Source organism: Podarcis liolepis, assembly GCF_965112155.1.
Source record: "Podarcis liolepis genome assembly, chromosome: 1".
NCBI classification, from domain to species: Eukaryota; Metazoa; Chordata; class Lepidosauria; order Squamata; family Lacertidae; genus Podarcis; species Podarcis liolepis.
This window is the reverse complement of record NC_139554.1, coordinates 108,749,597-108,775,182: the sequence shown is the minus strand read 5'-3', so window position 1 is coordinate 108,775,182 and position 25,586 is coordinate 108,749,597. Positions and strand designations below refer to the sequence as shown.

The window sequence follows — 25,586 nt, the reverse complement described above, 5'->3', positions numbered from 1 at the left end:
TGAACTCTTAATCATGCTTGTTGTTTGTCTGGATGGAGATAGAAGGGTGTATTTAGAAAGTAGCCTACTGGGGCAAAGGCAAAAATTACATTCAGCGCATGTGCCATCAGGTGGTAGCCCAGAATGGAATGTGAACCAGGTTTCCCCATCCCTGCCTTACACTATGATCCCTCTGTTTGTGTACACTGCCTCTGATTTTCCCAGATGGCTACCACCACCACTAAAGCACATGCGAAGTTGTGCGTATTGATCAAACACCACCAAAAAACCTCAGATCTTGGTGTGATCATTGTATATGTTGGGGGTGACATTTATATAGCTTATGGCTTGAGTTCCTGGAATTATATTGACCACAATTGTATTTTCAGGGTACCACCACCGAAACAGAAATAAGAAAAAGAAGATTGAGCTCTTACCAGATTTCGATGGAGTTGATGGAAGAATCTGCAGCAAGACAAAGAGCCATGAGTATAGCCAGTATACTCACAAACACCATGGAAGGTACTGGGTTGGGGGGTGTTAGGAATATGTTTGGCCATGTATTGTACTGATATCATACTCTTAAAAGAGGGCCACTTCTGTTTCAGTGGAAAGTAAGCATTGTTAAGTGCTGAACCCTTGGGCATTCATTGAGCATTTCCATTATTTAGAGTGATTCAAGTTGGTTCAACCCTTGTAAAATTCCCTAATTTTGTTTCCACCTCCCTGTCAGGCAGCTGTTAAAATGGTTTTTCAGGTGATTTTTGCATCGTCTCTAATGATGGCATGCCTGGCCTTCCTGGGTAACAGGTATTTCTGATGCAACAAAGAAGAAAGGAATCATCCTGTTCTTAGTGGCATGAGAAGCAATTAGTTTGTACCAAAACTTGTGCCTCATCTACCTCATCTAACTGCTAACGCTTCAAAATGGCAGTGGTTGGCAAACCAAGGGAAGACAATTGTAGCCTTGTTTACACCCCAGTCAGATTTTTATGGTTTGTGGGCAACACCCATTACAATATAAATCACAAAACAACCACAATGGGCAATCCAATACAAGGGTAAGTAAAAGCATCAAGTTTTGGAATTACACGTAATTGAAACTTAAAACGATAAATGATTTATAGTTGTTTTAAAAATTCCCTTGGCAGTTGTTGTTTTTTAAGTATCCTGTAACAGACTCATTTTCAGCTAACAAACTTGCTAACATCAGCCAGCAACCATCTAATCTTGTAATAATCGGATAATCCTATGTAGTGTATAGTTCTGGCTGTTCGTTGCAGAAAGCTGATTTATTTTTTATTTTTTTAACCAATATCTTGCCTATAAAATCTTTTTCCAGAACTTGAAGAATCCAGACAGAAGTGTCCGCCATGCTGGTATAGATTTGCAAACACCTTCTTGATCTGGGATTGCTGGCCTCCTTGGCTAAAAGTGAAGCACATCATGAATTTGATAGTGATGGATCCATTTGTTGATCTTGCTATCACCATCTGCATTGTTTTGAATACGCTGTTTATGGCTATGGAGCATTATCCGATGACTCCCTATTTCAATCATGTCCTTTATGTTGGAAACCTGGTATGTGAACAATTATTTATTCACGTGATCTTATAATAGGAATCCTTAAAGCAATGTACAATGTGGTATACAAGACTTTTGAAATGTAACTCAATTAAAAAGAGAAGCTGAGTAAAAAGCAGTGGAATGTACCAGAATCGAGATGCACAGAATCCAGATATGTAGCACCATCTTGAAAAAAATTCCCTGAGTAAGAGGGGAGATTTTCAGTGGCATCTAAAATTATCTGAAGAAGTATCTGAAGGAAGTGTGCATGCACACGAAAGCTCATACCAATAACAAGCTTAGTTGGTCTCTAAGGTGCTACTGGAAGGGATTTTTTAAATTTTGTTTTATCTAAAATTAAATCAATGATGAGGATCACTGGGTTTCCCTGATGAAAGTTATTTAGTAAACCTGCTGAAAAAGTCCTGCTCCAAGACTACCAGCTTTAATCCCCTGGAGGAAAGGGCTGGATTTTCAGGCTCTCATGATGAACCCCTCAGGTGGCCCTGAAAGTGAGTGGGAGAGCCCCCCTCAACAAATTCCCACTGCACCTCCGGCTCATGAGGAGACCCACCCCAGAGCCCGAATAGGACATCCTCTATGGACTCCAAAGAGGGTCTCCTCATGAGCCAGAGGTGCAGCGGGGCTTTGCTGAGGTCCTTTAGCCTCCTAGATAACAGCTGGCATGTGGGAAAACCATGCCTCAACTGAGCAAGCCCTCATGCTCTTCCGGCTCGTTGCTGAGGGAGGAGCTCGTTAAGCAGCTCAACTGAAGCGCGGAAGCCCCTCCCTGCCTCAGCTGAGCAAGGCCCCATGTTCCTGAGGGAGGAGCTCGTTAAGCAGCTCAACTGAAGCACAGAAGCCCCTCCCTGCCTCAGCTGAGCAAGGCCCCCCCCTGCTGAGGGAGGAGCTCGTTAAGCAGCTCAACTGAAGCGCGGAAGCCCCTCCCTGCCTCAGCTGAGCAAGGCCCCCCCCTGCTGAGGGAGGAGCTCGTTAAGCAGCTCAACTGAAGCGCGGAAGCCCCTCCCTGCCTCAGCTGAGCAAGGCCCCATGTTCCTGAGGGAGGAGCTCGTTAAGCAGCTCAACTGAAGCGCGGAAGCCCCTCCCTGCCTCAGCTGAGCAAGGCCCCATGTTCCTGAGGGAGGAGCTCGTTAAGCAGCTCAACAGAAGCGTGGAAGCCCCTCCCTGCCTCAGCTGAGCAAGCCCCCCCCTGCTCTGGGAGGACCTCGTTAAGCAGCTCAACTGAAGCGTGGAAGCCCCTCCCTGCCTCAGCTGAGCAAGGCCCCATGTTCCTGAGAGAGGAGCTCGTTAAGCAGCTCAACTGAAGCGTGGAAGCCCCTCCCTGCCTCAGCTGAGCAAGGCCCCCCCCCCCCCCCGCTGAGGGAGGAGCTCGTTAAGCGGCTCAACTGAAGCGCGGAAGCCCCTCCCTGCCTCAGCTGAGCAAGGCCCCATGTTCCTGAGGGAGGAGCTCGTTAAGCAGCTCAACTGAAGCGCGGAAGCCCCTCCCTGCCTCAGCTGAGCAAGGCCCCATGTTCCTGAGGGAGGAGCTCGTTAAGCAGCTCAACTGAAGCGTGGAAGCCCCTCCCTGCCTCAGCTGAGCAAGGCCCCATGTTCCTGAGGGAGGAGCTCGTTAAGCAGCTCAACTGAAGCGCGGAAGCCCCTCCCTGCCTCAGCTGAGCAAGGCCCCGTCCTGCTGAGGGAGGAGCTCCCCCTTGCCTCAGCTGAGCAGCCTCAACAAGCTGCTGGCTGCCAAGGGGATGCACCCCCCAGTTCAAAAAGATCGCCTTTAAGCTGGGTCTTCTGAGGGAGGTGTGTTCTGGCACCTTTTTCCCTAGAAAAAAAGCACGGGGGGCACTATTGCCATGGTTTTGCCCCACTAGACACACCACTCCTGCCCCACCGGATAAAGGAAATGCTTGTGGGCAGTGCTATTTTTCTGAAAAAATCTGTGCCAGAACTCACCACGAACAGCTCCCTTGTTCTCCTATAGTGGTGCCCACCTGAGAGGCGCCAGAACTGAGTTCTGGTGAGTTCTGGCTGCAAGAAAAAAGGCCTGCTTGTGGGTAACTAGAAATATCTACAGTGGTACCTCGGGTTACATACGCTTCAGGTTACAGACTCCGCTAACCCAGAAATAGTGCTTCAGGTTAAGAACTTTGCTTCAGGATGAGAACAGAAATCGTGCTCTGGCGGCGCAGCGGCAGCAGGAGGCCCCATTAGCTAAAGTGGTGCTTCAGGTTAAGAACAGTTTCAGGTTAAGAACGGACCTCTGGAACGAATTAAGTACTTAACCCGAGGTACCACTGTACTTCAAACTTGTCACCGTCTTTCGCTTGAAAATACAGCTATGCACAATAAAGGAAACTAGTTGCTAATGCCCTAAAAATCACTGTGGTTAACCAAACAGGTGTATTTTGTGTGCTTTTTAAAGTTTGATTGCACTGTGTTTGTTGAAAAGAATAATCACCGTCCTGATTCCACAGGTGAGGGTCTCCTTAGCAAAGCCATTGGGAAGACTAGCGGGAAATGACTATGCAAAGCTCTTAAACAGATGCATCCTGCCCCTATTACCTTCGCTTCTTTAGGCTCTCATTAATGAAAATGCGATTACGGATGTTATTTGACAATATTAGAGAATCTTAGCCCATGCAATGTAAGCTGCTTTGCAGAGATCATTTGTGGAGCAACACTTAGGCTTAGCCTATATAATTTTTTCACAAGCTGATTTAGTCGTGCCGCCATTGTTCCAGCGCAGAATTGTCTGCGACGCTGGAAAGTTTGTAGATCACATTGCCATCTCGTTACCTTTGTTCAGTAAAACAAATTACTCAGGAACCTAATATTTCAAAGAGTGCTTTAAAAAAAGAAAAAAGACCATCATAATAATGTTGCCACTTTAGTAGTGTGGTGGTGGAATATTTAACAGTACCATTCTAATAATCCAAATTAATTCTAATATATCAGTGCCTGACCTAAAAGTCCCCATTTATGTCCTCACGTCCCCAGACAGAAATTATACCTTTATGGACCTTTCATTTTCCTAGAACACGAAACTTTATCAGCTTTTAATGTGAAATATGAACACAAATAGAAGAAATATTCGTACCTGTGTAATTTAACACTTGTTCAAGTTCCAGCGAATGACCTACTGATTTAGAGGTGCTGATTCAGAATGCATAAGGACAGCACATTTGGCTGGTGCCCTTAGTGCCAGATATAATTAGATCGTGCCATCTATGCACACTGTATTATGTTCCACCCTTTTCTGTTAATAATAATAATAATAATAATAATAATAATAATAATAATAGCTTTATTGTCATTGCCCCCTTTGGGGACAACGAAATTACTTGACTGCTCCATAAAAACACTAATTAAACAATACAGTATAATAATATTATATTGATATTATATTGATATGATAATATCAATATATTATCATTATTACAATTGATTTATCAGCTGCACCATTGTCTCAAGGTGGTTTACACATGAAGTGTTCAAGGGGCCATCAAAAGTATTCTTAAATCCCCATTGTGGGTATCTTAGGGTGCAGGTGCAAGTGAGCAGTGCAGAAAATCAAAACAGACTACAGTACTCAGACCATTTACTGCATGTGAAATGTGACTTTAACCTTGCAATCCACCTATTTTCTGGGTAATTTAGGGCTGGTTCCCAAGGGCCAGTGGGCCTCCTATGAGTGTATCAGGAGTGTGCAGGATTGCTAGGTTCTTTTTTATTTTTGTTTTTCAATGCAGAATCATAACAAAAATTACAAACATTGAATCCAAAATAACACTATACAAAGGGAAAAAAAGGAACATACAAAAAAAAACAGAAAAGAAAAAGAAAAAAAACAAAGGAAACAAAACTAAACTAAACATAAACGAAAAAGCACACATCTACAGAAAAAAAACGTATCATTACGTACATGAACACGTATTGACTTCCTTCCTTTGTTCTAAGGATTGCTAGGTTCATATTCCAGAGGCACTTGCACAGAAACACTGATCACATCCACACATGGCTTCCTTCAATAACCCTGGGAATTTTCACATATCTGCATTCTTAGCACCCTTAGCAAGCTGGAGTTTGTGGTAACAATAAAATATTTGTGTTCCCGATCACTTGTTTTAAAACATATGTGGGAAACAGGTACACACTGTAGGGTACTCCCATCTGAAGCAGTCTTCATACTGTATTAACTTTAATTAGGGACGAGTGCTGGTTCACAATGTCCTCCCTGCTGGTACTCATTAAAAAAACCTCAAGTCTTTTACTCTCTTAATCTCTTAACCTCATTTTGTTGGTTTCCATCCAAAGGAAGTTAATTTACTATTATTTGGTGGCCTGCTTTGTAGCTTGGCAATTGATTATGAGCCTTTTTTTTCTTCTCCTTTTCAGCCAAAGGAAATTAAGATGAAAGTCTTTGATTACTTCTACATAATTAAAAAATTAATCGTATTAAAATTAAGTGTTTTGTTTTTAACAGAAAATTGAAGGGGCTTCAAAAGTGACAGGAGAATGTCTCCGCAGAAATGAAAAGTTCAAGCAAAAGTATTTTAAAAAATGACCCAAATGTTAGGGATATTGAAGATAAGAGCATTTTTCTGCTATGTTACCTGAAAATATCTGCCACCCTATTTTTTACTATGACAGCATTCCAGAATATGAAATGCAGTAGGATGTGAATAATATATAGAGAGAGATTGCTATCCTAATGCTGTTCTAGCATTCATTCCACGGGATTACACAATGAAAGACCACCCTAAACTCACCATTTTAAAGTGGTGAGCCCTTTAGGAATCAATTACGGTATACTTAGTTTCAAAAAAAAAAATTAGTTTGTAAACTTAGTATGCAATTGGGCTAGTTTAATTTAAAAGAACTCAAATGAAGTGTAAACTAATTCATTATACTTGCACTTAGGTCTTCACTGGGATCTTCACTGCAGAAATGGTCCTCAAGATAATAGCCATGGATCCTTATTACTATTTCCAAGAAGGCTGGAATATTTTTGATGGCATCATTGTCAGCTTGAGTTTGATGGAGCTGGGTCTTGCAAATGTGGAAGGGTTGTCAGTCCTAAGATCCTTCAGACTGGTAAATGTGCAAACAGTACAGCACAAGTTTTCACATAATTTCCAGTGTTTATAGGCAGGATGCAATATTGGCTTCGGTGTATTTGAAAGAAACTGAGATCAAACTTTTTTACTGCTTTGAATTTAATAAGTATTGCTTGTGAAATTTGTTAACTGATTAGTAACACCACCATGTTCCTTGAATTCATGCTTTATTCTAGTCTATAAAACAAATGTCATTCCAAAAGGATTTGACACGTATACCAAATGTGAACTGATGGCTACTGTAGAAATGCTAATTGCAATGGGAAAAAATATGTGAATGCAGTTATAAATGCTCAGTATGTGGCCTGTTTCTCTTTTTAAAAAAATAATTTTTATTAACAGGCCAATCAAATCACATTATTTCCAAATCATATTAATTCCTACTTATACAGCCAGATTTTTAAATTTCGTTGGGGGTACCCATACTTCAAGCTCCAAATGGGGGTCCAAGCATCACTTATATTGCTGCTTTAATTAGACAATTTTATCCAGTTCTGTCCAGATAGTCTCTTTATTACTTTATTCATCTTCTTGTTGTTATCATATATTCCTTTCTTTGCGATCTCTGATAATCTTCACAAGCGGGTTGGAAACAAACATCCTCTGTGTGGGTTTTAGACTCTCCCAAAAATCATATCACATAGGGACAGATGCCATTCCACACTTCCGTAAAGAATTTATCCTTGGTCTGTCCTTTAATTTTCCCAGGCTTGCCAAGTATATCACAAAGGGCTCTGCCAGGTTTAGATCACATTCCAATCATCATTCACATTCCGATGATCCTGGTCCTCCGCCCCCCGTCTTTCTTAGACAAGCCTGTCTTAGCGAGACGCTATTTAAAACTGCGTCATAAAAACTTTCCTATGTTCTCCTATGTTTACCAATCCTTTCTTTGATCAATAATTCACTCCACACAGTTCTTGAATTCCTGCTTGTGATTAATAAAATGCAACGATCTTCTTGCTGGGGTGGAGGTTTATTAATACTCACATAAGACAAAGAAAAGAAAAGTTTTTTCCTCCACCCCCCTTCCGATTCACTCCAAACATACCAGACTCTTAATGGTGATTCATCACTTGATTTATTTGTCCCATCCGTCGCTCCGGACACAGAGATCCATTAATCAGCAGTCTTATCTCCCGAACTTCGCTTGATGTATATGCTTTAGCTTCTTTCCAATTATATGTTTCCAATTATATTTTCGAGCTAAAGCAAACCCGGGCGCTGATTGGAGACAGCATCAGGAAGAGCCGACTTCAACGAGGGCTTGTGCCAAGTGACCGGGCACCCCCTTCTTTCGAATCCGGGGGTGCATTATGGACACCGCTGGCAAAGCAGTCCCCCCCATCTCCTTGGGGGGCGGGGCGGGAAGGCTGCATACTTCCCATAGCAGCCTCTTAATTACATCATGTGGGTCGGAGAGATGTTATTGTCGGCCATCTTCCAATGCGCCACCTGGTGGCCCCCCCGTATGTGGCCTGTTTCTCATTCATTTCCTAAATTCCACTAAATGTATATAAACAGTTTGTTCCTCCTTCTCTCTCTAAATTTTGACCAAATGTATTATGAAGCTAAAATACAAAACACATGGAGAAGTATTTTGAGTAGTAATGATAATGTCTTATTGTTATTGTTTTCCAGCTCCGGGTTTTCAAATTGGCAAAATCCTGGCCGACGCTAAATATGCTGATCAAAATTATCGGCAACTCTGTGGGAGCTTTGGGAAATCTGACCTTGGTGTTGGCCATCATAGTCTTCATTTTTGCCGTAGTGGGCATGCAGCTGTTCGGCAAAAGCTACAAGGAATGTGTGTGCAAGATTGCAGAAGACTGTGAGCTTCCACGCTGGCACATGAACGACTTTTTCCACTCTTTCTTGATCGTGTTCCGAGTCCTTTGCGGAGAATGGATAGAAACCATGTGGGACTGTATGGAAGTTGCAGGTCAAACCATGTGCCTCATTGTCTTCATGCTGGTCATGGTGATTGGAAACCTCGTGGTATGTAAATCAGGCTTTTTGAAAAGTATTAGGATGTCCAATAAACGCTGTTTTGTAGAAAAATCACTAGGCCAGAGTTTGACTCTGGGTCCTTATTAAGCTTTGCATAGTATTAATGTGAATGGTTTTACAAGGCTAGTTTTCTTAGAAGAACAAGTTGGCCACAGAAGAAAAATATGTTATTCTAGTTTGCCATGAGAAAAACAGAGGAGAAACTATGTGTCGGAACAGAAGTGCTTCTCTATCTATGCACATTATGTTTTAGAAAAAATGCAGCTGTACATAGGATCTTCCCGATATAGGCTGAGAAACTTGTGTTATAAAACAAAGCGGTCTATTGATTGGCCCACTGTGTGTGTCTCCTTCCTCCTCCTCTTCCTCCTCCTCTTCCTTTGTTGATCTTCTTTTTCTGTACAATAGAAACCAGTATTGGTTTTCTTCTTTCCCCTACCTTTTAGGTACTGAACCTCTTTCTGGCCTTGCTTCTGAGCTCCTTTAGTTCAGATAACCTCGCTGCTACTGATGACGATAATGAAATAAACAATCTTCAGATTGCCGTGGCAAGAATTCAGAAGGGAGTAGATTATGTAAAGAAAAAATTGCGAGAGGTTGTCGAAAAAGGCGTTGTCAGGAGGCAGAAAGCGGTGGAGGATATCAAAGCTCTCGAAGAACTAAGCAACAAGAAAGACAACTACATTTCCAACTATATGATGGTTGAAATAACTAGAGACGTTAATTACCTGAGAGATGGGAATGGAACCACAAGTGGTGTGGGCACAGGCAGCAGTGTGGAAAAATACATTATTGATGAAAATGATTATATGTCATTCATAAATAATCCAGGCCTTACTGTGACTGTACCAATGGCAGTTGGAGAGTCGGATTTTGAAAATCTAAATACAGAGGAATTTAGCAGCGAATCTGAAATTGAAGAAGGCAAAGAGGTAGGATTTTATACACACATACACACAGATACACAAGCCCATGTGAAATGAAGCTGAAGACTAATGAAAAATACAATTTTGAATGTATTTTATTGACATTGTCGTATTTATGTCTCTGCACATGTAGCAGTGCTGCAGGATTAGGCAGTTTTTACTTCATAGCAACCTTCTTACTACTTATTAGTTCCTTTCTTATTGTAAGCGTGTGTTTGGTTTATAATGGTGACATTTCTCCCATGGTGTGAAACTTTGAATGTGTGGGGGTCATGGTGCACGAGGAGGGGACTGTTAATTTCCCTTCACCTATGAGCCCACCCTGAAAATTCCCTCACATATCATTTTAAAATTTGGGAAAAATAGACTCCTGCTAGGGCCAGTAGGAGGTGATTCCCCCCAAGCCTTATGGGGGAAAGGGCAAGGAGAGGGGGATGGGGGCTGAAGGGGGAGACCCTACAGGTTGAATCAGACCTATGGGCTGACTTACTCCTGATGGGCTCACTCCTGGTGTCAACAGTGCTGAGCTAGATGGACCTGTGGCCAGTATAAGGCAACTTCCTATGTTCCCATGTTCTCTTGCACATGAGAGTATTGCAACTCACCTTTCATACTCTACTATGCAGTAGCAACATAACATCAGGGTGAATGGTAGAAGTGCTCGCCTCATCTCCATGCTTTAGCGTGAAGAGTAGAGTGCTCCCTAACTTTTACTAAGCAGCACCCAATGGAAAAGCTCAGGGAAGATGTCTGTAAGGGTGTAGAGGGGTTGGAGTCAATGATGCCCCCTTGCCACACACCTCGAGTTCCTTAGAGCATTCCCCTTGGAAGTTAGTATTTAAAAAGCTGAACAAAAGTGGGGTGGGGGGGAGAGAGAGACTGTTAACTTAGATGTAAAAAAACAGCTCTGCCCTGCTTTCCTCACATCCGTGCTAATGGGAAACGACTGTTCAGACTATCACTGAAGCCTAAATGAAAATGTAAAGTGGTTTTGAGGAAAACCGCACTAGGCAGAGGCCTACGGGAATGGGCTGGCCAGGATCCAAACCCTTCATGTGCAAATAGAAAGTGTGAAATAGGAATACGTGTGTGTGTGTGTGAGAGAGAGAGAGAGAGAGAGAGAGGCGTTTCAAGGTACTTCCCATGAAGGAACAGAGAACTACATCTAAGTACTTGGGATTGCAGCTGTGCTGAATAATCCTTGAAGCATTTTACTTGATAGATTGCTACCGAAACATCAAGTATTCAAGTTCTTGAGTATTATTTAGTCACCTATATGAGTACTCCAGAAAAGATATATAATCAAACAAAACATTTTATGGAAGGGAATAAAATGACATAAATTCAGGAAAAACGAAGTCTGGATATCTATTTAGGTTCTGAGGTGATCTTGCCTTGGAAATGTATGGTTTTCATTGGGAAAAGCTTTAAAGTATGGCATTTCCTATTTCAGGCAGAAGTATCTCTTTTCATCCCAATCTCTTGCTTCCATTATATGCAGGATTTGTAGTTTTTACTACTGACTGATTAAATACTTGGTGGTTTGGCGATGTGCATAATTATTGACAGGTATTTATTAGAGCTGGCTGTATTCAGTGGGTCATCTTGACATCAAAAATTTTATTTGATTCCAGCATGAGTCAGAATGGCCAAAGAAATGATCTGCTAACATTATTATAAACTGCTATCTAATGTGACAATAATCTCAGTGAGTGGCATTGATGAATAGAAAACATAAATGAAGCCTAGCCAAATGAAGCCTACATTCTACTTTATAGAGGGCAGCCCTCTATTTGAAATGCTGTCAGAGGACACTCCTCTGTTTCAAGGCAACCTCTGTTCAAATGCCTGTCTGGGCCAAGTCTCCTTTTAAAATATTAAGGCATTGGTTTGCATCAAATTTGCAAATAACATAAATAAAAAATAAACAAAATCTCACCAAAATGGGGAATTCCTATGACCAGTTGTGCAAATAGCTATTAAATGTTGCTAAACCTTTCACCAGCAATTCTATATGGTGTGTTCTGGAAGCACTGGACATTTTTTTAAAAATAAGATTATCTTTTAAAGTTTCAAAGCCAAAATGCTTTTTGTGCATTTGTATGCTGTATAATTTACTCTTACAGCTCTCTCGCTCTCTCTTTTTCCTGTTCTCAATAATTTCTTGTAGTGGTTTCTTAACCAGTTATGTAACATTTATAAGAAGTGCACCACCAATTCCTTCCTCTAGACTATTCTCTCCATCATTCCTTTTCTTGTCATTAGGTCTTTGCTGTTCTGGTCTTGAAGTACCATAGCTAAATGAATTCACTGATTGGTTGAGAGCTGGGTTCATTTTCTTACCCAGTGACACTTCACCTGTTATTAGTAGTTTTGATTTTGATTTTTTTTAAAGGATATTTGTTTCCTAATACCTGGCTGAGAATATATTCTGTGCAGGTTGTTTTATTTATTTTCAAACTGATGTTTAATTTGCAATTTTATTTATCTTAAATTGGAGCGTAACTGTGTCCGAAACTAATGGAAGTGTTTCTCCTCAATAGAAGCAACTGTTGCTTTCTTCTTTTCAGTTGTGTGGCTCAAAACTTTGAGGGTTTTGCAGGAGCATAACTTGCAAGATTCACACAATAGAAAGAGACACATTTAGTTTCACACATTCAGTCCTCAGGCCCCTCCCCTGGAATTTTCATAATTAAGATCAAGGGGAAGCCTGTCGAATTGAGAAGCTCCAGGACATCTTTGCAGAAAAGATATGAAACAACAGCCCTTCCCTCAAAAAAAGGAACAGTAGAGGTCTCAGTTACTGAGGAAAACAAACTTCTTGCCATTTCTATCCTTTTTCTGTCTTTGGTTCATCAGATCCTTCTGCAAGCTATTGATTACAGTGTAAAATGCAGAATGGTTAAGAAATTAGAAAGGGGAAGAGAATAAGCCTTTTCTCTTTATGCTAAATAATACATTAATTTAGGCTGTAGTCCAAGAGACCACTGATGATGGACAGAGCATTTTTTAACAAGTGACACTTAATATATTTCTGGATTAAAATAGGAATCCTAACAAAGGTGAGATCACATTGCAGAAGAAGGAGTTTTGCCAGATCAAAACGTTCCAGAACAGGGGCATCGTGGTTCTTGTTTTAACAAAGTAATAGAAATCTAGGGTGTCTCCCACTTCCCCCCAAAAAACAAGTTGCCTGTCACATTAGAATGAAGAACTTCACTTAAATAGTTGTGTTCCTGTGCGTGCTTATTTGCAGTAAATTCCAATTTAACTCAGAGAGACTTGCTTCTGAATGCTCATGTGTATATTGAGCTTTAAGTTCACAAAGGGCTGGCTCCAGTCAAGTTTGGGGAGGAGCTGTCCAACTCAGTCTCCTAACACCAGCACTTTTCCTTGCCATAGCTGGCTCGCCTGGGGAGTAAGAGTGAATTTAAGTGGGGGGAAAGAAGGCCCACTGTCCACAGTTGGCTCAGTGGTCCTGTTCTCCTGGCTGATCCCTACAATGCCAGCTGCTGATTGTGGATCCAGACGCATGCTTCAGAAGGAAGGAGGGAGGGGTACATAATCCCAGGATCCTCTCCTGATCTCTTAACCATAGTTTAACTGCTGTAGGCGATACATCACCAGCACATGAAACAAAACAAAGTAGCTGGGACTGCTAATCCTTCTTCATAGTGATCCCTGTTACTCTGATTATGCACACATAGACCATGTGGGGAATCTGTGGCCATCCACTTGTTGTTAGACTACAACTCCCACCATTCTTGACCATTGGCCATGCTGGGTGGTGATGATGGGAGTTAGATCATGACAATATCTAGAAGGCTGCAGATTCACTGGCCCTGATGTAGAAGATTCTTAAGGATGTAAACTGAATTCTGCAACCAGCCAGTTATCTGTATATACCTTTTCTTGCAAGTTTGATAATGATATCTTTAGCTCTCTTTCTCTCTTTATCCCCTTCCTGAAAATGTACTAAAGCCATGTCTGAATGCTAGCCTCCAAAGAGCAAAAGACTGGAGGTACTATGTCATGAACTTCATTGCCTGCCATTCTTACTTCTCACAGGGGTAAAACCAAGCAGGAGCAATCAAGAAGGCAGCTCTGGTCCTTTTTAACCAGGTAGATTCAACGTACCGCCACTCTTGCACAGGTTACCTAAGCAAGTTATACATACATAATCACACTTTTCTGGTGAATATTGACTGGCCTGCATGCTACCGAGCTATGTTTCCTTCCCTGCCCATTGCAAGACGGTCTAGACATGCACAGCTGCTCTCTGCTGAGTCCTGTGACTCACACATCACAGCATGGTCAGGCAAGATTGGCAACCCCAACATACATTTTGATTCTGCTAATGACTTTTCTAGATGTATTTGATTATCAAGTCCTTTCAATAGCTACTGCATGACCTATAGGTTTTGTAAGATGGATCATGAACTGACAAGAATGTTGAACTCTCCAAAGGCCAAGGGGGAAAAAGGGAGCATGCATAGTTTTTAAAAACAATAAAAACAACCCTTTTTGATTCAGCCCTTATAAATGTGGCACATATTTAATTGTCTTCTTCCGAAGGGGACGGCAACGCGTTAAATGAATATAATTCCCGATTTTAATTGCTTCTTGGGTTTCTCTTTTCTATCTGTCTATATATATACATACACATCTTTCTTGAACTGTTCTTTCAAGGTGTTGTCATACACGGTTCTCTAATCCTAATACAATTCCTCTAGAATTTGTTTGAGGATTTTCATATATATATTATGATTCGGTACAGACTATAGGCAAAAAAGTAGTCATGGGCAGAGCAATTGTATGAGGGAGAGAGAATCTATGGTTGGAAGAACAGCCAAAGCACTCTCAATCTAGCACCAAGCAAGGCAGTAGGTGGAGAGGTTGGAGAGGAAATAAATATGCCAGCTCCCAGGCTGACATATTTCCCTTCCATGTCAGAGGTGGGATTGGGATCTGCCCTGATCCACCAATTTTCTCTCCCGATTTGTGCTGGAGTATTAATAGCAGAAGGGGGATGGTTGTGGAGGTTTCCATGGACACCACAAGGAAGGTTCCAGGGCAAACCTGCTTCCTCTCCGCCATTGAAGAGGGACATCTTCTGTATCCTATGGTTGCTGGGATACCTCCTGGGGATTACTGGATTGTACCCTCATTGTTGTTTCTTTTTTAAAAAATATATTAAAAATATCTTTATCAAACAATGCACTTAAAACAAAGAAACAAACCAAAAGGGGTACATGTTTTCTGATCAATTATTTGATAAAACAGAATAAATGCCAAATTCAAACTAATAATTCATATTCATTCTTCAGAAAATGCTCTATAGTCAATGTTATGCTTTTAAAATTCCCAGAACATTTGCTTTAATTTTTTTAAAGCAAACATTTGTTGATGTTTTAGCCAAAAAAAGTGATACTTCTGCAGTCTGAGTGATGCTTGCTGCTCCAATTCAGAAGGTTTCAGTGGCAGCTGCCAGGCAAGCAGCAAGTGAAGAGATGGTTAGATGCATCCTTGCCTTTAACAATAAGTTGCTGAAAGCTGTGGTAATAATGAAATCACAAGATGTTATAATATTGCGGAGTTTGTACTAGCCACTGAGCTTTCACACTTATTCACAAATGAGTTAGAACTCTAAAAACAACTTGGTTTGTTCAGGTTTTAATCTTCTCTGATCCTCAAAAGTAGGTAATAGCCAATTTAAAAAATATAGAAAGTCAAAATAAAGTGACTAATTCTACTATTGACATATTGCTGTTCACTAACAGACAGGTCAAATAAAAGCAAAAAAAGTATTTGATGAGACTCCTGGGCTAGGCGGCAGTACCACACAGAATGCCTTTCTGTGTGGTTTGCTGTCCAAAACAGACTACATCTGCTACAGGGATCTGCATCCCCATATCAACTTTCCCCATTACCTGTCCATATCTGCCCAGCAGGAGAAATTCCCTCCAGCCCAGAGGTAGAGAAACGCATTACATAATGGTCCAGTTCATGCAACGCGTTCTCCTAGACCAGGGATGTCCAGCTTCCAAGAGACTGCGATCTACTCCCACTTAATAACACTGGCAGTGATCTACCCTTTGGATTAACCAAAGTTGTTGAGCTTTCTTGGGGGAGACCCATTTTTTTTGCAAATTGATTTACTCTCCATTTTTGGTTATACGAATCCTACCTTTTGTCAATGCAATAACTGGCCACCCTGATCAGTGCACTATTGGTAAACTTAAGAAAGACATTAAGAAATCATTTTAAGCAAGTTGTTGAAGACTGCTTTCTTGGAGTATAAAACACAAATATTGTCAGGCTGCAGTTCAGGAAGAGGCTTTTGGTTGAAGGGGTGAGAAACATTAATTTTTTTGTCTTACTCTCTATGCAACTAAAACCTTTTTTAAAAAAGATCAGAAATGTGACTGAATTGTAAAAGAAAATGAGAATTATTTATCTGAGAGTTTGTCAAGTCTCAGGGCAATGCTCAAACCATATCTCAAGCTGACTTATCCCTGATAATTTATAATGGCTGAATCCCTTTGTTTATTTTACTGTCACCTGAATCATGAAATGGTTTGTAAAGCTTTTAACATTTGTATAATGGCCTGCTCCTGCTCCCATTGAAACAGTGTCCAGCGAAAAGCAAATGAGAGCAAGACCGGGCTTTAAGTGAATGCTTTAACAATGGAAATGAGCCCCATTAACATGCTGTTGGGCAAAGCTTGTGTTGATTATTCTTTTGTGGGCAAAAAAATCAAGAGCTGTGCTCAAATCCAAAAGAGGCTGCTAAAGTAGTTGTCCTATTGCTACCTAGTCCTATTTAGATAATAACTGCTGCGTACTATCCAATGTTTTATGATTCCAATTATTATTTTTCCCATATCATCATTTTTTTTAAAAAAAGAAGAAGGTGGGTTTCTGCTTTTCTTGGTGCAGTTTCACTAGTATTGCACAGGCTTCTGCTCTAGTCAAGCATGTTGTTTTGCTGATTCAGGCCTTGGGAATGCTGCATCATCAACAAATGCTTTCTAATGTGTTCCTTGCGGGTAATATGATGTTCCTTCCCTAGTAGTGCACAGCGGTGACATTTGAGAGGTCTCTAATGGAAAATGGCCTGGTAACATCTTGTCAAACGGTTCTTTTTTTAAAAAAATAAATGCAAAAGTGATTGTGTAAGTCAGGGATGGGGAAGCTGTGCCATAGCAAATGCTCCCGGACCAAAACTCCCAACACACCTGACCATCGGATATGCTGGCTGGAGCTTCTGGCAGTTGGGAGTCCAACAACTTCTAGAAAGCCACAGGATTCCCATCCCGGGTATAAGTTATATGAGGATGTTTTTCCTAGTTTGCTTGTTTGAATAAGAATGCTCATCAGAGGAGAGAGACCTGTTGTTCTTTTAAATTTAAATTACGGTATCAGAATTTTCATTCTTTTAAATGTAGCATGAATTGTATAATTTGCTAGAATTATTAGAGTTGTTTAAACTTGGGTCTGATTGTGTTGTTTAAGGATGCGCTGTAGCCAGTAAAAAAAATATGCTCACCTTGACCTGGTTCATAGATAACAAAGAATCATTATTCCCCACTTTACGGATGAGTCGTGGCATGCCTCAGGCTTGTGAACATCCCATTTGACAATTCTCACCTTTCTTACCAGGAATTTTCAATGTTGAACTAACCACAGTTCCCTGTGACATCCAAGTTCAGGGAACCATAGTTTGTTCCATCTGTGTTTTCAGAACAACACAGAAACTGAAATCAAGGTTTGTTCTCACCACAGTTTTAATATATGCCATGGGGAGCTGTGGTTTGTTTAAAACTAGAAGTGAAGGAGCAAAGGCATCTGATCTTTCGGAGCAAAGGAGCTGGAGAAGGGAGTGGGGAGTGCCTGAGCCCAAGATTCACCATAGCTCATTCATGAAGCAGTAAACCATGGTATCCTGTTACATCTAAACCAGGCTATTCAGTTTGGGTGGTTGCAGATTTTGCATTAAGTTAATGGTTTCAATTTAAATTGTGTAATATCAGATGAATAATACATGGATTGGTTTAATATAGCTGTTCAAGTTGGGAGGCATTTTGCTTTCAATATAGCCAACTAAATGAAACGCAAATCCTCCTCGCTATGTGCTGAAGAAATCTTCACTGTGTTCAGTTGCAATTTTTTCTTTGAGCTAGTCTTTAAAATTGCGCTGGCAAGAAGGAATAAGCCTTTAAAAATATGCATCAGTTAAGAAATGTGAGTTAATACAAAAGGAGCTCTTAAAACTTCCTTTCTTGCTTAAAGTAGGATCAGTATGCTTACAGTCAAGGTATGTTTTGTTTTATCTGTTAGGAAATAATATCTGCTGTTCCTGCTATGTTTGGCTATTAAGTCCTATCCAACTGGGGAAGGAGAGGTAGGAAGCACATGCAGCTGGGGGATGGTCATATTGAATTTAAAAAGGGAATAAAGTAAAGTATATCCACATAAGTTGTAAAGATGGTGTTGCTGTAATGCCAACTGAGAAATCAGTTTATGGGATATACAAATATATATCGTTAAGCATATATGCCATTGCAAATTTGAAACAATGGCGTTTGAGTTTGATTGCAGACATAAGCACGATTCTGCAATGGACAGTTGTGAAAATCCAAATGCCAGTTTCTTCATCCCCCAGTTAAAGTAAGTAGCTGGAAACGTGCTAATACGGAAGTAACCAAACAATGTAGTTTACTTTCTGACAAACATATTGTTACTCACATTAGTTCAGACTTTATACTGAATGAGTTGGCCATATGCAATTCTCCTCACCCCTCCCCATTTGTGTAATGTCTGAATAGGACTGCAGCCTAAACATTCAAACCCAGCGACTGAGTGGGTTATTTACTTGTATAAAGGCATGGTTGATTTTACTACTTAATCTATCATCTTGGTCCTCATATTTATTCTCATATTTTAAACTTAATTTGTTTCAGCAAGCTAACTATTGGAGAATTCTTCCTGGTTTTTTAATTTGCCTAACAGCAAAATCCATCCAGATTAATTCAAAAATGTCATACTCCAATTCTCAAGTGATGTAATTCTGTAAAAGCTCAGTTTTAGTCAGCTTCTTCACAGCACAAAATCAGTAAAATTACACATTCTTCACCACCACTTAAGGAATTGCACCATCAGGGCCAAGTTAGACATGATGCCATTCATATAATTAGCAATTACAAAGAGGCCATGAATAATTACTTTATGTAGCCACATAGGTTTCCAGCTCAAAGAATTCCTTTTTGTATTTTAATATGATACAGAAATATATATGCATAATCCTCCCTTTGACATGTCGGTGCTTATTGCCAAACAAATTGCTTTAACAAACTTAGATCAACCTTCCTTTAATTTGCTAAGAATATAGGTCAGGATTTCTAGCATTAGTGCAAACTGTGTAACATTGAACAGTTTGATATTATTATTGGTAATTATTTTTGCTTTTTACATAATATTTCATAATGTTTTAAAGGGTGTCAGTATAACAATTATTTAAAGTTGAAGAGTGAATTTCTAATGAAACTATTTCAGAACATGCTAATGTTAACATTGAAAAAGCTATTCCAAATATAACACATGAGGATGCATAAATATAGGACAAATTCACAAGTTCTCCATCAGATGCAGATCTAGTGAAAGATGTTCCTTTGCCAGGATAGCATAACCATACAGTTGCCAATTTTGAACTGAATGCCTCTGAGCATGCACAGAGAGTCCCCTCTCCCAAAAGGGGGAAACAACAGAATGGGAATTTATAAACAACTGCCTGAAACAACTTTCCTGTTGGATACAATATAAATAAACTAGCAAGGGACCAACTGATCAAACCCCTACTGGCAGATCTGCTGGGAAAATCTGAAGCCTCCCATATTAAATATCTTTTGGATGACAGGTCTAATGATATTACACTGGCCGTGGCAAAGTTTCAGAAGTAAAAAGAAACAAAGATAATCAAGCTCAAGACAAAACAAAATGACTGCTTCGGTTTCTCTCTCTTTCGTGGTTGGCTGTCTTAGCTGTATTTTGTTCTGAAATTGTTCTATGGGTCTTTGGACCGCGATAAAGATTCATTATAATATAAATAATGTGCTAAACTCGCTGCCACTGCGCTGCAAAACTTGCCAAGTGCCCGTCTACTTACAAAGTTTATATGGGCAAAGTCTCTTGAGCATGTGCAGTATAATTTTCTATCTGAAGTTGTAAAATGCAATCTGGTATTTTATACATTTTGGTTCAGCCTGGCTGCCTAGAACAGTGGTGCCTCCAATGGGTGCTTCATTCAATAAGTGACAGCATGTCACAAAAAGCCAGGCAGACACTCAATAGTGGGGAAAAGCTTTCCTCATGCTTGACGGCTGGTTAGCTGCCTCACCTGTTTAGTGGTGGCCAGGAACCTTGTGTTCATCCTTAAACGGCGCTGTTTCTGGGCATATGGCAATGTGGCAGTGTAGGGCACCTGGATCTACATTAAAATGCAAATTCCCCACGCACATAGATGCATATAATATCCATATGTTGTGGTAACTCACACCAGCACACTGACATAACTCAGCTAGGTATTTGTGTGGATTGAATTCTGACAAGCAGCCATGAGAATCCAATTCAGGCTGGGTTTCCAAAATTATTATGGCAGAGTAGCAGCCTATTTTAATAATAGCGGGATGATTATGATGATGATGATGATGATAATAATAATAATAATAATAATAATAATAATAATAATAATAATAATAATATATGGAGTCCTACAGTAAATAGCAGGGTTATTTTAACATTAATTTACTAGTTTACTAGTTTACTCTTCTTCTTCTGAAGTTAACTTGGACAACAGGCTATTTTCTCTCTTTAGTGGTCCAGTTTTTCTTGAGTGAGTGGGTGAGGAATTAACAACAAACACACCTAAATTTAATATAATACAATGAAGGAGTTTGAAAATAGTTATCCAGCCCCACTTATTTTGCAATTCCTATACACAGTTGCTTTTCTACAACATAAGGAAATACTCAGGCTTATTGCGAGAAAGGGGGAACACAGTTTGAATAGCATGCTTTTATTTGCATTAAAAACAAAACAAGCAAACTTAGGCTGCAATCCTATACTCAAGTTACCGAGAAAGGAGTAAACCCATTGAACTCAATGGGGCTTCCTTCCGAGTTGACATAGATAAGATTTTGTGGTTCCATCTGCTATGCACTGCCAGTATAAATTTGGAAGAGCGCTGTCATACTTCACTATCTCCTTTTGAGTGCGGCATAAAGTTGCAGGGGGCAAAAAACCTTCTTTTTTTCTGTGGGATTTTATTTTCAGAAGTTAAATGCAACCAGCTCTTCAGAAGGCAGCACAGTTGATATTGCCCCGCCTGGAGAGGGTGAACAGGCAGAGATTGAACCTGAAGAGGCTCTTGAACCTGAAGCCTGTTTTACAGAAGGTAACAGGGTGACAAAATAAACAAGTTGTGTTTGACAAATTAACTGTGGGCTGCAGTTTTGCTGTGGCACAGCTTGCCACCATTGCCAAGATTCTTTCTCTGCTTCCAGCAGCTGGCGGGATACAAGGTAGGATTTTGAATTTAGCCCACCTGTGAAACTGACCAATCACAGGTTGGCTCAGGAGGCTGACATAGTGGGGGCAGAGATGGCCATAGACTCCGCGGGGTCTTCATTCAGGTCCACTTCCCAAGCATAAATTTAGGGCCACCTCCTTTTCTTTTGAGGGACATGGGTGGCGCTGGGGGTTAAACCACAGAGCCTAGGACTTGCTGTCAGAAGGTCGGCGGTTCGAATCCCGAGGTGAGCTCCCATTGCTCGGTCCCTGCTCCTGCCAACCTAGCAGTTTGAAAGCACGCCAAAGTGCAAGTAGATAAATAGGTACCGCTCTGGTGGGAAGGTAAACGGCGTTTCCGTGCACTGCTCTGGTTCACCAGAAGCGGCTTAGTCATGCTGGCCACATGACTCCCTCAGCCAATAAAGTGCGATGAGCGCCCCAACCCCAGAATCGGTCACGACTGGACCTAATGGTCAGGGGTCCCTTTACCTTTTACCTTTTATTTCACTGCAGTTGGATTTCAGATCTCCTTCCCTCCCTCCCCTTTATTCAGAGTATTTTCATCATACAGTCTTTGGTTGGTTCCTTGCTATAGAAGTTTTTGGTCGGCATATTTAGGGCCAGGAAGGAATTTTGCCTCCAGACAAATTTGCTGGTCTTGGGGTGGGGGTGGGGGGTTGCTTGCCTCATAGCAACTGTCACAACTTGGGTGGATAAGGCATTGGTCTAAAATCCTTAGTCTTGAATGGTGGGGAGGGGTTGTACATATTTGCACCCCCCCCAAAAAACCCCTGGGTATCCCTATAAAGGGATCCTAGGGAGAGTGTTACTGTCAGTACACATCAGTACTTCTGGATGTGGTTAATGGATTTTGGATGTGCTAGGGCTGCCATACACCTGGATTTTCCTGGACATTACCAGGATTTCAAAGGATCTTAGACAAGTCAATTGAACAATTGAGGCTCAACAATTGCTTTTTACTTTCTGAAAAATGGTAACCCTAGGATGTGCCATTTAACATTAAGCCATAACAGCAACTATCCTCTTTCCTCACAAGGAAGGATAAAATATATACAGTCCTCGACTCTGTGGAGGAAAGACTGGTTTCTTTAAAATTCTGAAATAAAGATAACCATAAACATTTATTCCAAAATTTAACAATTTAATATCCTTGTAAACAGGCTGCATCAAGAAGTTCCCATGTTGTCAAGTGAGTATAGAAGATGGCCGAGGAAAAATCTGGTGGAATTTTAGGAAAACCTGCTACAGCATAGTTGAACACAACTGGTTTGAGACGTTCATTGTTTTTATGATTCTCCTCAGCAGTGGTGCTCTGGTGAGCAAAAATAAAAAATAAACACCTGCTATTTTCTCAGATTTTTCAATGGGCATTATGGAATGTATGGTGGCTAGTACAGTTACTTTCAGGTTTGAAAATGTTTGGTAAATAATCATGATTCACAGATATTGTAGGATAGGTGCTTAAAAAAGAACAAGAATTCCTGCTCTCTTGCTAATTGTTTGGTAATATGTTAGCAGTAGAACACGAAGCAGAAATGAAATTTTACACCTGTATTTTAAAAAAAACAAGGTTTATCTCTGTGAACGATAAAGCAATGATTCCACCCTCCTCCCTGCCCCAGGCCTTTGAAGACATATATATTGAACAGCGCAAGACTATCAAGACCATGCTGGAGTATGCTGACAAGGTCTTCACGTACATCTTCATTCTGGAAATGCTTCTGAAGTGGGTGGCCTATGGCTTTCAAATGTATTTCACCAATGCCTGGTGCTGGCTGGATTTCCTCATTGTTGATGTAAGTACTTGAAACCCATTGTTTGCTTTGTTCCTGTGCAGTCTCCTCATTATTTAGATCCCAAGCCTAAAAACATTATCATGACATTAAGAATAGTAATACCGCAAAGTTGACCTGAGAGTTGGGTCCTTTGCATCTGTCTTCATGAATCTGTGTTCCAGTCATGATTATTCAGTATAACATGAGAAGTGGCCTATATCTATCCATGTTAGCAAACCAAATACAGGTGAACCATCAGTGTTGCCCTTTCCTGATTTTTCCAGTTCAAGTGCCACATATTCACCGATTCATTTAAACTTTAATTGCATCACCATAAAAGCAATAACAAACCACCAGTTTAAGAAGTTGGAAAACTGCTCTGGGCATGTGAAGTGGGAAGATTTTTACCTCACAGAATGTTCAAGAAATAAATTGTGCTGACATGAAGAAAAATCACCCACCATGGAATGCAAATGTCTTGTAACACAGTAACAGTCATAAAAAAATATTATTTGTACAAAAGTTAAAAAGGACCATGCCTGCAGGCTCAAGATCTAATATATGAAAATATGTATGTGGTAAAGAACAGTAAAAGGTAAAGGTAAAGGGACCCCTGACCATTAGGTCCAGTCGTGACCAACTCTGGGGTTGCAGTGCTCATCTCGCTTTAGTGGCCGAGGGAGCCGGCATACAGCTTCCTGGTCATATGGCCAGCAGGACTAAGCCACTTCTGGCAAACCAGCACAGCGCACGGAAACACCGTTTTCCTTCCCGCCGGAGTGGTACCTATTTATCTACTTGCACTTCGTGCTTTCGAACTGCTAGGTTGGCAGGAGCAGGGACCGAGCAATGTTACCTGCACAGGTGGGCAGTCTGGAGTGCGTGCTAGGCTTAATAACTGATCAAGACTATGGAGAGACCAAGGAACAGATGCTCAGTAGCCCACCCTCTTTCTGAGCACTGCCAAAAGGACCAACCACTGCTCCTGAATAGCCGCTTCAGTGAGATATGCTCAGTTGCATCTGCATATCACTCATCCTGCCACTTAACAGAAAAGTGTGTCAAAGTAAGTCATAGTGACCAAGAGGATGCAGTCTTCTTAACAGCTTTTCAGGACAATGTTATTCTAAAGTCTTATATATTACCTGAGGCGGCTTTATTTTATTTGAGGCGGGCCAGAATAGATGTTTATACAGTGGTACCTCGGTTTAATTACAGTCCTGTTTACGAACGATACGGTTTACAAACTCCACAAAACCGAAAGTAGTGTCCCGGTTTCCAAACTTTACCTCGGTCTAAGAACGGAATCCAAACGGTGGAAGGGCACCGGCGGCAGGAGGCCTCATTAGGGAAAGCGCGCCTCAATTTAAGAACGGTTTCGGTTTAAGAACGGACTTCCGGAACGGATTAAGTTCGTAAACCGAGGTACCACTGTATACATACAGAGCAGCTGGTAAGAATGGCTGACTGAACAAATAATTGAAATTCTCCCAGTTAAGCTCGAACTGTCAAACTATACATTGATAATAACCGATCGTCATGGTGAGATGTCAGCCTGAAACTTGTGTTATTATCCCAGTTTTTGCTTATCTGATAGAATAATTTGATACCTGCAATGAAATCATAAGGATTGAGAAGTGGGGAGTTAACTTTCATCCTGATTTATCCTGAGCAGAGTGGAAACTAATGCTCACTTCCTTTCCCCCCTCTGTGCAAAGGGAAAGAATAGTAGCTTAGCTCCCATGTTCTCTTGCTGTACTTTTAACTTCCTGACACTTGTTATGTCAGTGTGCCTAATGAAAGTAGGCTAAAATAACACATATTAATCTCACCTTTCAGTGCCTTATATCTCCCGAACCACATTCTTTCCTTCTTTTCTTACTCTGATTTATCTCATTGCTTGAGAGAAGGGCAGAAGCAAGCAAGAAAGTGTAAAACAAAAGAATAAGTCATTTACAATAGCCAAGAACACATCCACAGTTTGAAGGGGTGTATGATTAGATCGGCAGATTCCTCTCAGCATGATTTAGAAAGGTTTGGAGTAATTCTTTCCCTCGTACTTTGCTTTCTCTCCATTGAACATGCCACCATGTTCTTGTCTGATCTTAAGACGTTTCTCAATAGGGTTAGGCCTTGTTACTACTCATATGGGCAAATGTGTCTTCCTTTTACAACACCACTTTCCCCAGTCAACTCCTTTTGTGGCGGGAGCTCAAGGACTTAGTTTCACAGATGAAGTGGGAAGGGTAAAGAGGATCATGTCAGGCCCCCCCCCCAAATTAGCACACACGGGGGGCCTCTGTCCAACTCAGGCTCTGTCCTTCTCAGACTCCTCTGGCAATGTTTTCAGGTGGAAAATAATTCCCCAAATGGAACCTATACAACAGGGTTTCACTTCCTTTTGCAAGCTACAGTGGTACCTTGGGTTACATACGCTTCAGGTTACATACACTTCAGGTTACAGACTCTGCTAACCCAGAAATATTACCTCGGGTTAAGAACTTTGCTTCAGGATGAGAACAGAAATCGTGCTCCGGCGGCATGGTGGCAGCAGGAGGCCCCATTAGCTAAAGTGGTGCTTCAGGCTAAGAACAGTTTCAGGTTAAGAACAGACC

At 40.9% G+C, this 25,586-nt stretch overlaps 1 protein-coding gene across 1 annotated transcript in view; it reads left to right on the top strand.

Annotated features, from left to right (window-relative positions):
* LOC310703421 (sodium channel protein type 2 subunit alpha-like) overlaps nt 1–25,586 on the top strand; it is a 71,004-nt gene that overhangs the window by 33,275 nt on the left and 12,143 nt on the right. The window contains exons 14-21 of the mRNA XM_083495796.1: nt 369–501; nt 1,322–1,560; nt 6,475–6,648; nt 8,313–8,669; nt 9,128–9,613; nt 20,939–21,059; nt 22,357–22,511; nt 22,819–22,992. Coding sequence (XP_083351922.1) covers nt 369–501; nt 1,322–1,560; nt 6,475–6,648; nt 8,313–8,669; nt 9,128–9,613; nt 20,939–21,059; nt 22,357–22,511; nt 22,819–22,992 — 1,839 coding nt within the window. The remainder of the gene's footprint in view (nt 1–368; nt 502–1,321; nt 1,561–6,474; nt 6,649–8,312; nt 8,670–9,127; nt 9,614–20,938; nt 21,060–22,356; nt 22,512–22,818; nt 22,993–25,586) is intronic.